This window comes from Micromonas commoda, chromosome 4 (assembly GCF_000090985.2).
Source record: "Micromonas commoda chromosome 4, complete sequence".
Lineage (NCBI taxonomy): Eukaryota > Viridiplantae > Chlorophyta > Mamiellophyceae > Mamiellales > Mamiellaceae > Micromonas > Micromonas commoda.
In genome coordinates, this window is record NC_013041.1 from 1,303,120 (window position 1) to 1,314,756 (window position 11,637).

General features: G+C 68.1%; 6 protein-coding genes across 6 annotated transcripts; 1 reads left to right on the top strand and 5 right to left on the bottom strand.

Annotated features, from left to right (window-relative positions):
- Window positions 1–2: 2 nt before the first annotated feature.
- CDASE (neutral/alkaline ceramidase) lies at window positions 3–2,783 on the bottom strand (the record flags this gene model as incomplete). The annotated part of the gene is made up of 1 exon (XM_002501853.1): window positions 3–2,783. One exon carries the CDS (start codon window positions 2,781–2,783, stop codon window positions 3–5), a length of 2,781 nt encoding a protein of 926 aa, XP_002501899.1.
- A 231-nt stretch (window positions 2,784–3,014) lies between these two features.
- Window positions 3,015–3,695, top strand: MICPUN_80463 (predicted protein; the record flags this gene model as incomplete). Its single annotated transcript, XM_002501454.1, has 1 exon — window positions 3,015–3,695. The coding sequence occupies one exon, from the start codon at window positions 3,015–3,017 to the stop codon at window positions 3,693–3,695; it is 681 nt and encodes a 226-aa protein (XP_002501500.1).
- Window positions 3,696–3,766: 71 nt separating this feature from the next.
- MICPUN_81043 (glycosyltransferase family 22 protein) lies at window positions 3,767–5,665 on the bottom strand (the record flags this gene model as incomplete). The annotated part of the gene is made up of 2 exons (XM_002501854.1): window positions 3,767–3,913; window positions 4,049–5,665. 2 exons carry the CDS (start codon window positions 5,663–5,665, stop codon window positions 3,767–3,769), a joined length of 1,764 nt encoding a protein of 587 aa, XP_002501900.1.
- Window positions 5,666–5,738: 73 nt separating this feature from the next.
- MICPUN_108151 (hypothetical protein) lies at window positions 5,739–6,955 on the bottom strand. The gene is made up of 2 exons (XM_002501855.1): window positions 6,571–6,955; window positions 5,739–6,326 (listed from the first exon to the last, which is right to left on the bottom strand). The coding sequence occupies exons 1-2, from the start codon at window positions 6,849–6,851 to the stop codon at window positions 5,816–5,818; spliced, it is 792 nt and encodes a 263-aa protein (XP_002501901.1). The 5' UTR covers window positions 6,852–6,955; the 3' UTR covers window positions 5,739–5,815.
- Window positions 6,956–7,147: 192 nt separating this feature from the next.
- On the bottom strand, window positions 7,148–10,333 carry MICPUN_58118 (predicted protein; the record flags this gene model as incomplete). The annotated part of the gene is made up of 2 exons (XM_002501856.1): window positions 7,148–10,140; window positions 10,237–10,333. The coding sequence occupies 2 exons, from the start codon at window positions 10,331–10,333 to the stop codon at window positions 7,148–7,150; spliced, it is 3,090 nt and encodes a 1,029-aa protein (XP_002501902.1).
- Window positions 10,334–10,442: 109 nt separating this feature from the next.
- Window positions 10,443–11,483, bottom strand: MICPUN_80585 (1-aminocyclopropane-1-carboxylate synthase; the record flags this gene model as incomplete). Its single annotated transcript, XM_002501857.1, has 2 exons — window positions 10,443–10,964; window positions 11,004–11,483. 2 exons carry the CDS (start codon window positions 11,481–11,483, stop codon window positions 10,443–10,445), a joined length of 1,002 nt encoding a protein of 333 aa, XP_002501903.1.
- Window positions 11,484–11,637: the final 154 nt, after the last annotated feature.

Sequence of the window (11,637 nt, forward strand, 5' to 3'; positions counted from 1 at the left end):
AACTACTCCCGCGCCCGCGGCTCCACGAGGAACCGCTCCGAGTATCCCTCGTACTCGCCGGGACTCTCCCGCTTGATGAACTTTCTCACGCCCCTCGCGACGCCCCGAACGCCCACGCGGTACACCCCACCCGGGATGTTCTCTGGCGGGCGCCATCGAAGCGTCAGCTCGCTACTCAGGCCGAAGGGTCCGGCTGGGCGGTACTCGACGCGCGTGCTCAAGTCGTCGTCCGTCGCGACAACCTCCCATTCAGCCTGCCCTTGGGCGTCCTCGCGCCTTAACCGCTCCACCGTCATGTACGTGCCCAACGGCGGCGGCCGCGCGTGGCGCCGGGGCCTGCCGCACAGAAATGTCGCGGAAGCCTCGTCGATACCGGCCGTTAGTACCCTCCGAATTCCGCTCGCGTCCCGCGTAACGTTCGATGCCAAAACGTCGCCGAAACGCCTCCACGGGGGCCAGCGCAGGTCCACGGGGGGCACGCGAGCCTGGATACCGTCCCGCGGTGTGTTCGCGGCGGAACCGGGAGCCGAACCCGATCGCGATCGCGTCAAATCGTCGTTTGCAGTCGAATCGTTTGCGGTCGAATCGTTTGCGGTCGAATCGTTTGCGGTCGAATCGTTTGCTGTCGAATCGTTTGCGGTCAACAACTCGCGGGTCAACTCGCACAGGCACATCGCGTACGCTCCGAGCGTGTTCGGCCCGTACAGGGTGCTCGCGCCCTCGTACCTCTGCGCGGCGTACTCCTCCGGAGTCGTGACGTACCCGCTGTACCCGTTGGCCAGACCGGTGACGATGACCTCCCAGTCGCCGTCCGTCCGTCCCGTTCCCGCCGCCTCCGCCGCGGACGCTTTGATCCACCGCACCAGCCGCGCACCCGCCGCGGTGGTCACCTCGGCGGGAACGCACGCCACGAGCAGGGTCCCGACCCGAAGCACCTGCACCGGGACGTCCACCGCGACCCAGGCGTCCTGAGCGTGGTCCCGCGCCACCTCGTTCGCGTCGCCAAAGTGTAACAGCACCGGCTTGGGCCGGTGCGACTCCCGCACGTTCCCGGGGACGCCCCCGAAAGCGCCCTCGAAACCCCCGCCGAAACCCGAAAGCCCCCACGACGCCAACGACGCCGCCGTCTTCCACCTCTCGATCACGACGCCCCTCTCGCCCCCGTCCCCGTCCTCGTCGTCGGCGGTGATTCCCTGCAAAAACCCATCCTGACCGGGGCCGTCCGTGGTCCCCGCCGCGAACGAGTATCCCTTGGCGGGCGAGCTCGTGCGCGCGACGTCGCCGTCCGCGGTGAACCGGCCGTCGACGGAGACGCCGCGGCCGACGGGCAGCCACCGGTACGCGTGACGCACCGGACCGGCGAGCGAACGGAAGCCTTTCGATCCCTCGAGAGCGCCGCCTTTCGATCCCTGATAGTTCGTCAGCGCCTTCAACGCGGCCGCCGCCTGCGCCGCTCCCGTCGCGACGCACCCCGCGGCGTCGTCCGCGCCGGCGGGCCCGAACCCCGCGCATCCGGTGACTTTTAACTCGTCCCCCGCGCCGGTGACCTCGTCGCATAAACGCGTCGGGTCGTTCACGCGCCGCGCGCCGCGAACGTTCGGGCTGACGTCCCCGGACGCGCCCTGCGGAAACGCCACCACAACCCGGCGGCCGGTGCCGGTGCGCGGCTTTTGGGAGCCACGCGTCGAGCTACTTTCGAGGGCGACGGCGGCGGCGGCGACGCTCGGCGCCTGGACGGCTAAGCGCACGCCGTCTTCGCTCGGATCGAACACCTCGCCGCCGCCGAACGCGTCGATGAGCGCGCGGCACCTCGCGAGGGAGGAAGCGACGTCGTCCCCGTCGTTGGATCCAGCCAGCGCCGTCTCCGCCAGCCACGACGCGACGCCCTTGTTATCGCCGCTCGCCAGGGTGAACGAGTTTCGGAGCGACGTCCCGTGGACGGCGTACCAGACGACGGCGCCGCGCAACGACGCGAGGGCACCCTCGGCACCCCCATCGGCACCCCCATCGGCACCCCCATGTACGTCAACGCCGTCCCGAATCTCGCCCATTCGCAGCACCGTCAGCGTCTCGTCGACGCCCTCCGTTCCCGACCCGAGCGAGTCAACCTCGGCTCTCTCGCTCGCCGGGTTACGTCTGTACGCGTGCGTCGAGCGGTTCACGGCGGCGCCCGCGAGTGTAGCGCGAGTCAGCGAGAGCGCACAGCGAGGGCGACCGATGGCGTCGTCCAGGGCGGCGTCGAGCGCCTCCGCGACGCCCTGGACCGCGGCGTCGAAAGCGACCGAGACGGCTCCGCCCGTGGTGACGTTGTACAGGCCAAAGGGCGCGAACCCGCCTGGGGCGGCGTGGGTGTGCGTGGCGCAGACGCACGTGTTGGCCTCGGTGAGGGGGTGGTGCGTGCCGCGCGTCTTCGCGAGGGCGCGCAGCGCGGCGGTCTTGAGATTCGGGAAGCACATGCACGCGTCCACGACGACGACGGCGACCGTCTCGGAAGAATCGAGGGAATCGGAGGAGGAGGATACGAGGAACGCCCTGGCCCACTGCCGCTGCCACATCCCGCGGGTCACCTGCCCGATCTTGGCGTAGCCCATCATGCCGACGCCGTCGATCGGGCCGGTGACGTCCCCGGTGCCGCAGCCGACGATGAACTCCTCCGGATTCGACGCGGACGCCTCGACGAGACGAAAGCGACGATGTTTCACCGCGTAATTACCTTTCCCGAGGCGACGTCCCGATGCGCGCCCGGTCCTCCCGCCGCGGGTCAGCCCGCCCGCCGCGGGCATCGCGGCCGCCGTCATCATCGACGCCGTGACGCCGGAACCCGATCCTCTTTCCCCGCGCCGCCGGCTGTGAGCGGGTCTCAGGGGTTCGACTGTCGCAAATTTGCTAAAGTTGTTTTGCAGGGTGCCGAGTCACAGTTTGAATCGGCTCTCACACACATGTTGGCCGCGAGTCCTCCACTGCCTTTGCCGATCGTTCGGCTTCGTCGCCCCCGTCCCACCTCGCGCGTCATCATGACCGCGTCCATCGTCGCGGACGCGGAGGAATGGGTCAAATCCGAGCTCGCGGGCCAGGACGGCTCGCACGACTGGTGGCACATCGCCAGGGTTCGCGCCACCGCCCTCTCCCTGGCCAGGGAGGAGTCCCTCCCGGAGTCCTCCATGCTGACGGTGGAGCTCGCCGCGTTGCTCCACGACGTCCGCGATTGGAAGTACAGCGGCGACGCGAACGCGGGCGCGGAGGCCGTCTCCTCGTGGCTCGAGGACCACGGCCATCCCGCCGACGACATCCGGTCCATCGTGAAGATAATCTCGAACATGGGGTTCAAAGACGAGCTCTCTAGCTCGTCCGCGCCCGCGGAGATCACGCCGGAGTTCAAGGTGGTGCAGGACGCGGACAGGCTCGACGCCATCGGCGCGCTTGGCATCGCGCGGACCTTCTGCTACGGCGGAGCGAGGGGCGATCCCATGCACGTCCCCGGGGTGGAACCGAGGCGCGGTCTCACGAAGGAACAGTACGTCGCCTCATCAACCGGCGGGCGCGTGTGCACCGTGGTGAACCACTTCCACGAGAAGTTGCTGCGCCTGAAGGGGATGATGAAGAGCGAGAGCGGGCGAAGAAGGGCGGAGGGGAGGCACGAGTTCATGCTGATGTACCTGGAACAGTTCCACGGAGAGTGGGACGGCGACCGATGAGTTCGGCGCGGCGTAAGTAAACGGGATGAAAACTAACAACGGGTCGTTAAGTACGCACTCTCCGCCAGTCTCTACACGCGCCGATACACGCGGTAAGACCCGTACGCGTTCCTATTCGCCGACCACCACGGCACGTAGAACGCCCTCGTGAACGCCGGCGAGTTGGCCGCGTCCAGGAACGGCGCCTCGTACGCGATGACCCACCTTGCCTGCGTCCTCTCCACCTGGATCCTCACGACGCCGCCCGACCCTTCCTCCCCGCCCTCCAACGGTTCCTGCTCAAACTCCTCGAACGTCGCCTCTTCCACCCAGCCCTCGGGGACGATCGAGTTCGGATCGATCGCGGGAGCTACGCCGTCCATGGCGACGTCCACCATGAGGTCGCAAGGGCCGTGCACGTGGTGGGAAAACTGCACGCGTTGCCTGGGATCCGCGGCGTTTTTATCGTTGAGACCGGGGGGCGCGTACTTAGTTCCCCCCTTACCTCCGACGAAGGGCACCGGGAGCGCGCCTCCGAACCCGGAGTCGACGAACCGCAGTTCGTAGTCCCCGCGGGGGAAGTGGAACGAGCTCGGGAACCGGTACCACTCCCCGCCGACGCACACGCCGACGGGGCTGACGTTGTCCGGAAGGAGCGGAACCCTCTGGTACGCCCACATCGGAGCGCCGTATCCCCGCACCTGCGCGACGGCTCTCGACGCGCCCAGCGCCGCCGTGACCCCCACGACTCCCACGACGCCGATGGTCGCGGTCGCCATCACGCTGTCCCTGGCGACGGTGCCCAAGAAACCGTCGGGTGCGAGCCGTTTCGCGGCGTGAACGACGACGCCGAGACCGGCGCTGAGCGCCGCGCCGAAACCCGTTAAAATCAGCGGATACGCGGGGTACATGAACCGTTCCTCCTTGTGCGCGACGAGGCTGAAGAAGGCGAGCGCCAGCGGGAACGGAGCGTAGGCGCGAACCAGGCGGCCGTACCCGGGACGGTTGTTTGAGCCCCGTCTCCCTCCGACCGCCAGCCGGTGCGCGAGGGCGACAAAGGGAAAGCACAGCGATACGGGCGTCGCGAGCGAGTGGTTGAGCAGGAGGTTGCGGAGGTAGTATCCCGGCCCCTCGGTTCCGTACAGCTCGCTGCCCCCGCCCGCGACGTTGTACCGCAGGATATTCAGTATGCTCCACGTGGTGCGGCCGTACATCTCGGAGTCGATCGCCGCGGACACCGCGGTTATCGTCGCCAAGGGCGCCAACACGTAGAGAGCCGTCTTGATCCACCCTCTCGTTCGCAGGCACTCGACGCCGTAAGGGATCGCGCAGATACCCGCGAACGGCCATCCGATGGTCACCGCCGCCACGCACGCGGCGCACGCCACCGCGTGTTTACCCGCGAGCGACGCCGCAGCCGCGCAGGTGACGCAGTACATGGCGAACGACGAAGGGAGAAACGCCGTGGCAGCCGCGAACATTCCGGCTGAGAAGGCGGATGTCATCACCAGGATCCTCGACGCGTTCATGTCGATCTTGGCCACCTCCGCGCATAGCCACGCCTCGGCGTGCGCGGAGACGACGCCGAGTGCGATACGCACGGCGTGGAAGGCGTAGACCCGCGGGAGGGATAGCGCGGACGCCAGCACCGCGGATGGCTTGGCGACCGCGTAATGCAATCCGAGGTAGAGGTACGATCGGAGCGCGAACTCCGGCGAGTGCTCCCACGTCTGCAGGCCCGTGCCGTGCACCAGGTAGTGGAGCGGCTCCCAGAAGTTGAACGTCTCGTCGCAATCGTGGACGATGTTGAACAACGCGCTGATAAGGCGCGCGATGACGAGGATGGAGAAGGCGTTGGCGAAGGTCACGCGAGGGAGCCGGTTCCGGAACAATTCAGGATCCCGAGACTTCCCCGCGGAGTCCTCGGCGGGGTTGGACGGCGCGGCGTCGTCGTCGGAAGCCCCACGGCGTCTTCGAAGTGATGCAGCCATCTCGTGACGCACAAGCCCTCTCGACCCCTTCCCTCCGTGTCTCCCCGCGCGTGCAGAGTGAGGCTGCCAAGAACGTTCAATCGGTTCCAATTGTTACACAGGCTACGTGGTGCCAAAAAAATTTTGGTCTCAAGGGCAGTCACTCGACTACTACTTGTCCTTCTTGTTGTCCCTCCTGACGTACACCTCCTCCTCCTCGTCGTCCTCCAGCCCCAGCAGGTTGAGCACCCCGCCGATCACGTCGTCCTCGTCGTCCTCCTCCTCCTCCGTCAGCCGCTTGGGCTTGGGCTTGGGCTTGGGAGCCTCCTCCTCCTTCTTCTTGGACCGCCGCCCCGGGCCCTTGATGGCGCCGCCGGTGACAACCTCGCCGTTCCCGCGGATCGAGGCGTCCTCCTCCTCGATGATGTCGCCCTCCTCATCCTCCGCGGGGCCCAGGAGCTCCTCCGCGAGCGCGTCCGTCATGGACTTGACCGTTCGGCTCACCTCCCCGGCGTAAAAGTTGGCGCTGTTTGCCAGCCACGTAAACGTGTCCTCGTCGTCGCGGGACGTGTAGTTGGCGGACCCGCCGCGTCTGGGCTCGTCGTCCTCGCCGGTGAGCCACGACCAGAGGGAACCCTCCTCCTCGGGCGGGGGCACGGCGCTGTAGTAGTCGCCTTGGCCGCTGTGAAGACGAGGAAGAGGAGGGAGGGGCGGGGGGTCAGAAGGATGTTTTTAGCGAGTGGCGGGTGTTGTGTCCTTTGCGCATAGGGTTTCTCGGAATCTGAGGATGGCCGCGGCCCCTCGGAAACGCGAGGGTCGAGGGCGACGCGACGCGAAGACGCGCGGGTTCGTCGCGTCTCTCGCTTCCCAAGCGACTCAATGAAATGGGAAAGGGGTCCGTGGATGCGTCGGGTCGCGATGCTCACCTGCCCTGACCGCCCCGCCCCATGGAGCTGTGGCGGGGAGGCTCGTCCGAATATCCGCCCCTGCCTCCCCCGTCGTCGTCGCCGTAGCCGTCGCCGCGACCTCCCATACCTCCGCCCATCCCCCGCTGGCGCCTGGAGAGCTGTAGCAGCTCCTCCACAGCGGATTCCATGTGCCCGCCCTTGCTGTCCAGGGCGTCGCGGATGGTCACGGTGTCCAGCTCGGGGAACATGGATTTTAATGTCTGGAGCGCCTCGACGAAGTTGACGTTAGCGCCCGCCATCGTGTGTTACGCCTTCCAGGGATCGATCGGGCTCTGCCGAAGGACTTTGCCGAGGTGTTGGATGCTTCGAAGCGCTGCCTCGTCTCCCGGCGGGCGGTTCGCGCCACACCACAGTGGCCAACCTCCGGGGCGTTGTCGACCGTGAATTACGCACATCCTCGGGAGCAAGACGGCACTCCATTGGTCGGACAGACAGCTCAGCCCTGACTGCGAGACTGCCACTTGTTGCCACTCGGAAACACGACTGTTTGTTGTTGACGTTACCCACCCCTCCGCGTTACAACTCGCTCGCTCGACTAGTGCACGCCCAGATCCTCCTCCTCCACGATCTCCGCGCTCGCCTCCTCCGGCGACAGTCCCACCCGCGCCATCGCCGCGCCGAGCGTGACGTCCATCGCCGCCGGCGTCGCGCCATCGTACGCCCCGAGCCCATTCCTCGGCGGCGTAGTCGTCCCGCCGTCGGCGATGACGAGGATGTTCGAGTCGTCGTCGTCGCCGCCAACCGACGACGCGTCGATCGAGTTCGCCGCGGACGAGAACTCGTGCCGCAACACGATCTGCGTCGCCTCGTCGCACGCGTCGCCCAGCTCCCTCGCGACGTCGGCGAGGAGCGCGTCGAGCAATCGCTCGGCGATCTCCTCGTGAACCTCGCACGGGCTGAAGCCCTCGCCGTTTGGGGAGGAGACGTCCGCCACGCCGTCGTCGAGCGCCGCCTGCCACCGCGCGTATTGGTTCCTGGCTTCCCACACCCTCGCGACCGTGTCCGCGTCCACCGCCGCCGTTCGCGTCGACTCCACCCCGACGTCTCCGGCGTCTCCGGCACCCGAGGGTCCGTCGTTTGTTTGTCCGAGGGGGATGAGGTCGCCCGAGGCGGTGACGGCGGCGTCAGCCGGGATGCCCCGCGCGCGCCTCTCCGCGTACGACAGCGCGAGCTCCTCCGCGCCCTGCGGCGGCGGGTGATCGGGGGAGAACAGCCCCCACTTGGCCCGCAGCGCCGTCTCGTTGTTCTCCACGTCGCGGAGCATCTCTAGCGCCTTCGAGTGGTCGAGCGAGTCGAGGACGAGCTTGCCGGAGAGGCGCGCGGCGTTCATCGCCGCCGTCACCTCGCGCCTGCTCGGGACACCGGGCGACGACGACGCCGCCGCCGCTCCAGAAACTTTGCCCTTCTTCCCCTTGTCGGACGGGGATTTGGCAGCCGACGAGTGGGGCGAAAGCCGTCCGCCGCCCGAACGAAGAGTCCTCGAGTATTTCGCCGCGGGGGCGTCGGGCGACTCGGGCAGCGCGCTGATCGCCTCCGCGGCGGCGCGGACCGACGCGGCGGCGGACCCGGACCGCCCGCCGGTCGCCACGTGGAGCAGCCTGAGGTGCGCGACGACCTCGTCGAGGATGGTTCGCATGGCGGCGATCTCATCCTTCGGATTCGCGTTGCCGAGTCGAGCGGCGGGGTTCATCGCGAACAAGCCGGTGGCGGGTTGCGAGCCCGGGTCCAACAATGGCCCCGAGTCCAACAGTTTCCTCGCCGACTGCGGCGCCGACTGCGGCCGGGGCGCGGTAGCCTTCTTCCTCTTCTGCCCGGGCGGCGGGGTGCGGGGTTTTGGGTCGGCGAGGGGCTCCAGCCCCCTCGCGCGGCGCTCATCCGCCTGGCGCTGGCGCATCGCCGCGACGGACATCTTCTTCGGCGGCGGCGCGCCCCGTCCGCCGCCGTACGTCCCCTTCTTCGGCGGCGTCCTCGAGCCCGGTGGTCGAGCGGTACCGGGCGCGGATCGCGGCCGTTCCGGCGCGGGTTCGCCCCCGATCCGGACCACCACGTCCGGCGAATCGTCCCACCCGGGCTTTCGAGCGGGTCCGTGACCCAACGCTTCTCGCTCGACCCGCTCGCGGAAAGCCTTCTCCGCCCTCCTCGCCGCCGCGCGTCGCTGCCTCTCCTTCATGCGCTCCAAGAAGCTCGGCCCGCTCGGGGGCTTACCGTTCAACAGAGACGTCCGTTGAGACGTCCCGTGGGCATCGTATGGGTCCAGGTCCAGGCTGGCGTTGAGCTCAGCCTCGTGGAGCTTTCTCGCGTCGCCCAGGAACCGAGCCGCCGCCTCTTTGAGCGTTTGCGGAGCCTCGTCCACGCCGGCGAGAAACCTTCGCTCGACGCCCGTGACGGGACTCGAACCCCTGACGTTCCGGTCGTCACCCACGCGACCGCTCCGCCGCTCGAACACCCGCCGGTCCTCCGCGCGCTGGCGCTCGATCGCGCGGACCAGCTCAGCCTGCGCCTTTTGCGCCTCGCGCTTGGCCCTCGCGATTTTCTCATCCGCCTCGGCGGCTTTCGAAGCTTGCGCGCTGAGCGTCTCCTCGAGCTCCTTGTTCTTCGCGAACAACGCGCGCTCTCGCCGCCTCACCGCCGATAGCTCGCGCTCCTTCGCGACGCGCTCCTGCTCCGACGCCTGCAGGTCCAGCAGGAGGGAGTAGCTCCCGCCGATGGGCGTCTCGAGCGATTCCCGATCCGTCCTTTTGGACATGTCGCGTTGCGCCAGCGCCGACGCCCGCGCCATCCGCCGCACCTTGTCCCCGACGCCGCGCACGGTGGCCGGGTGGTGGCCGGGATCGAGGACGCGACGGTCGTAACGGCCGCCGAGGTAGAAGCCGCTCGGGGCCATCGCTCCGTCTCGGCCGAACCACGGCGCCGCCGGGTCCCTCTGCGCCCTCCTCGCCGCCGACGCTGCGGCCGCCGCCGATCGCTTGACATCCTCCAGCGCGGGGCCCGGCTGGTTGGACGCGACCCGCATGGTCGTGAAGCCCTGCACGTTCTCGTCGGATAATTCATCGGAGGACGCCCACGTGACCGCGATGGGCCTCCCGCCGCGGTGAGATCGAGCCGCGGCGGATCCGGATCCGCCCGACGACGGGGGTTGAAACACTGACGGCGAAAACTCGTCGGCGGGGGTTGGCGGGTCCGCCGTCGTCACGGGCGTGGGGCGCCGCTCGGGGGTGCGCGCGGGCGCGGGCGCGGGGGCCGCCTTGAACACGGTGCCCCCTCCCTCGGCCGCGTGTGGGGCGTCGGCGGGGGTATCCGCGCCGCGGGTGTACCTGTTCGGGTCGTACCTCGCGGGCGCGAGCGCGGGGGTGGACGAGGCGATGGGCCTGGGCGCGTGGCCCATCGACGGGCCGGGCTTGGCGGACGCGGGCGCCTTCTTCGCGGCGGGCTTGGCGGGCGGCGTCGTCTTTGCGATGCGAATGAGCCCCGAGCTCTTCGCCTCGCGGAGTCGGCGCTTGATCCACGAGGCAAAGTCCACGGGCGCGCCTGCGGAGAGGGGCGGGTCGACGTTAAAGGCGTCGTCCGAGGTTCGGGATTCGCGGATCGCGCGGGGGGTATCGCGGGTCGGAGGAGGGCGCGCACCCGCCGAGGTGGACTTCAGCGATTCATACTCCTCTTCGAGCTGCCGGAGCAGCCGAGGATCTATCTCCACCGCGGCTGCGGCGGCCTTGGGCCCCATGGCCTCTCGCTGTGGACGAGCGGCGAATTCAAAAAAGCTGTTTTATCGGTTCCAGCAAATAACGGGCAAATAACGGCACTTTTGTGAGCGACGACGACGACCCGACGTCTCAGTGTTCCGCCAGCATCTCCTTGAGCCTGCCCACCGCCGTCGTCAGCGCCTCCATCGTCACCGTCGCGAAGCACAGCCGGAAGCACCCCGGCGTCCCGTGCCTGCAGTCCCTGCCCGGCGTCATCACGATCTTGGCGCGCTCAAACGCCAACGTCCACAGCCGGTTTTCCTCCTCCCACGTCGACTCCCTCATCCAACCACTCAGGTCGATCCACGCGAACATGCCCGCGACGGCGTTCACCACGGGGATTCCCGCGTCCGCCAGCGCGGCGGTCAGGGCGCCGTGCTGCGCCCGCAGGTTGTTCGCATTCTCCGCCAGGAACTCATCCACCCATCGCTCATCCTCCAGCATATCCGCGACGGCGTGCTGCATCGGGCCCGGCAGCGTGCAGAAGTACGCCACGTTGTCCATCGCCCTCAGCACGCCCTCGTTCCTCGTTCGTAACACCCCGACGCGGTACCCCGACGCGCAGAAGTCTTTGCTGAGGCCGTACACGACGTGGAGCCTCGTCTTCGCCGTCTCTTCGTACGCGGCGAGGTTCGTCTCGGATACCATGACGGACACGAAAGGGTTCACGCGGTCGCCGGATAGATCGTCCACCGCGTGCGTTCCAAACACGGACGACGCGTACACCTCGTCCACCACCACGTGCATGTCGTTGGCCAGGCCCCATATGATGGCGTCCATCAGCGAATCTTCTCCGTAGATGACGCCGAGCGGGTTGGAAGGGTTGGTGAGCAGGATCGCCTTGACGGCGACGCCTTCGGCTCTACACTTTTCCACCGCCTCGTCCAGCTGCGTCGGGGTGGGCAGGGATACCGCGTCGTCGCCGCACACGGGCACGGCGACGGCGCCGTTTCGCACGCGCAGGTCGTTGTCGAAGGCTGGGTAGTAGGGCGCGGGGATGAGGACGGCGTCTCCGGGCTCGGTGACGCACATGAAGAGGTTGTCGAGGATGGCGCCGCACCCGGCGGAGATGCACAGCTGGTCGGCGCTGATCTTAACCCTGTAGTCGCCCTTGGCGAGGACCCGGTGCATGTGCGCCTGTGGGTGTGGGGAGCGCCGCGGCGGCGGGCGTCAGCGAACGAACGATGGTTGGATGGATCGTTCGGTGCCAAAAAACCGGGTTGGTTCAGTTGTTGTTTTTGAACGGGGGCGAGATGGGACCTCGGAGGGTGGGGATCGGGTCACT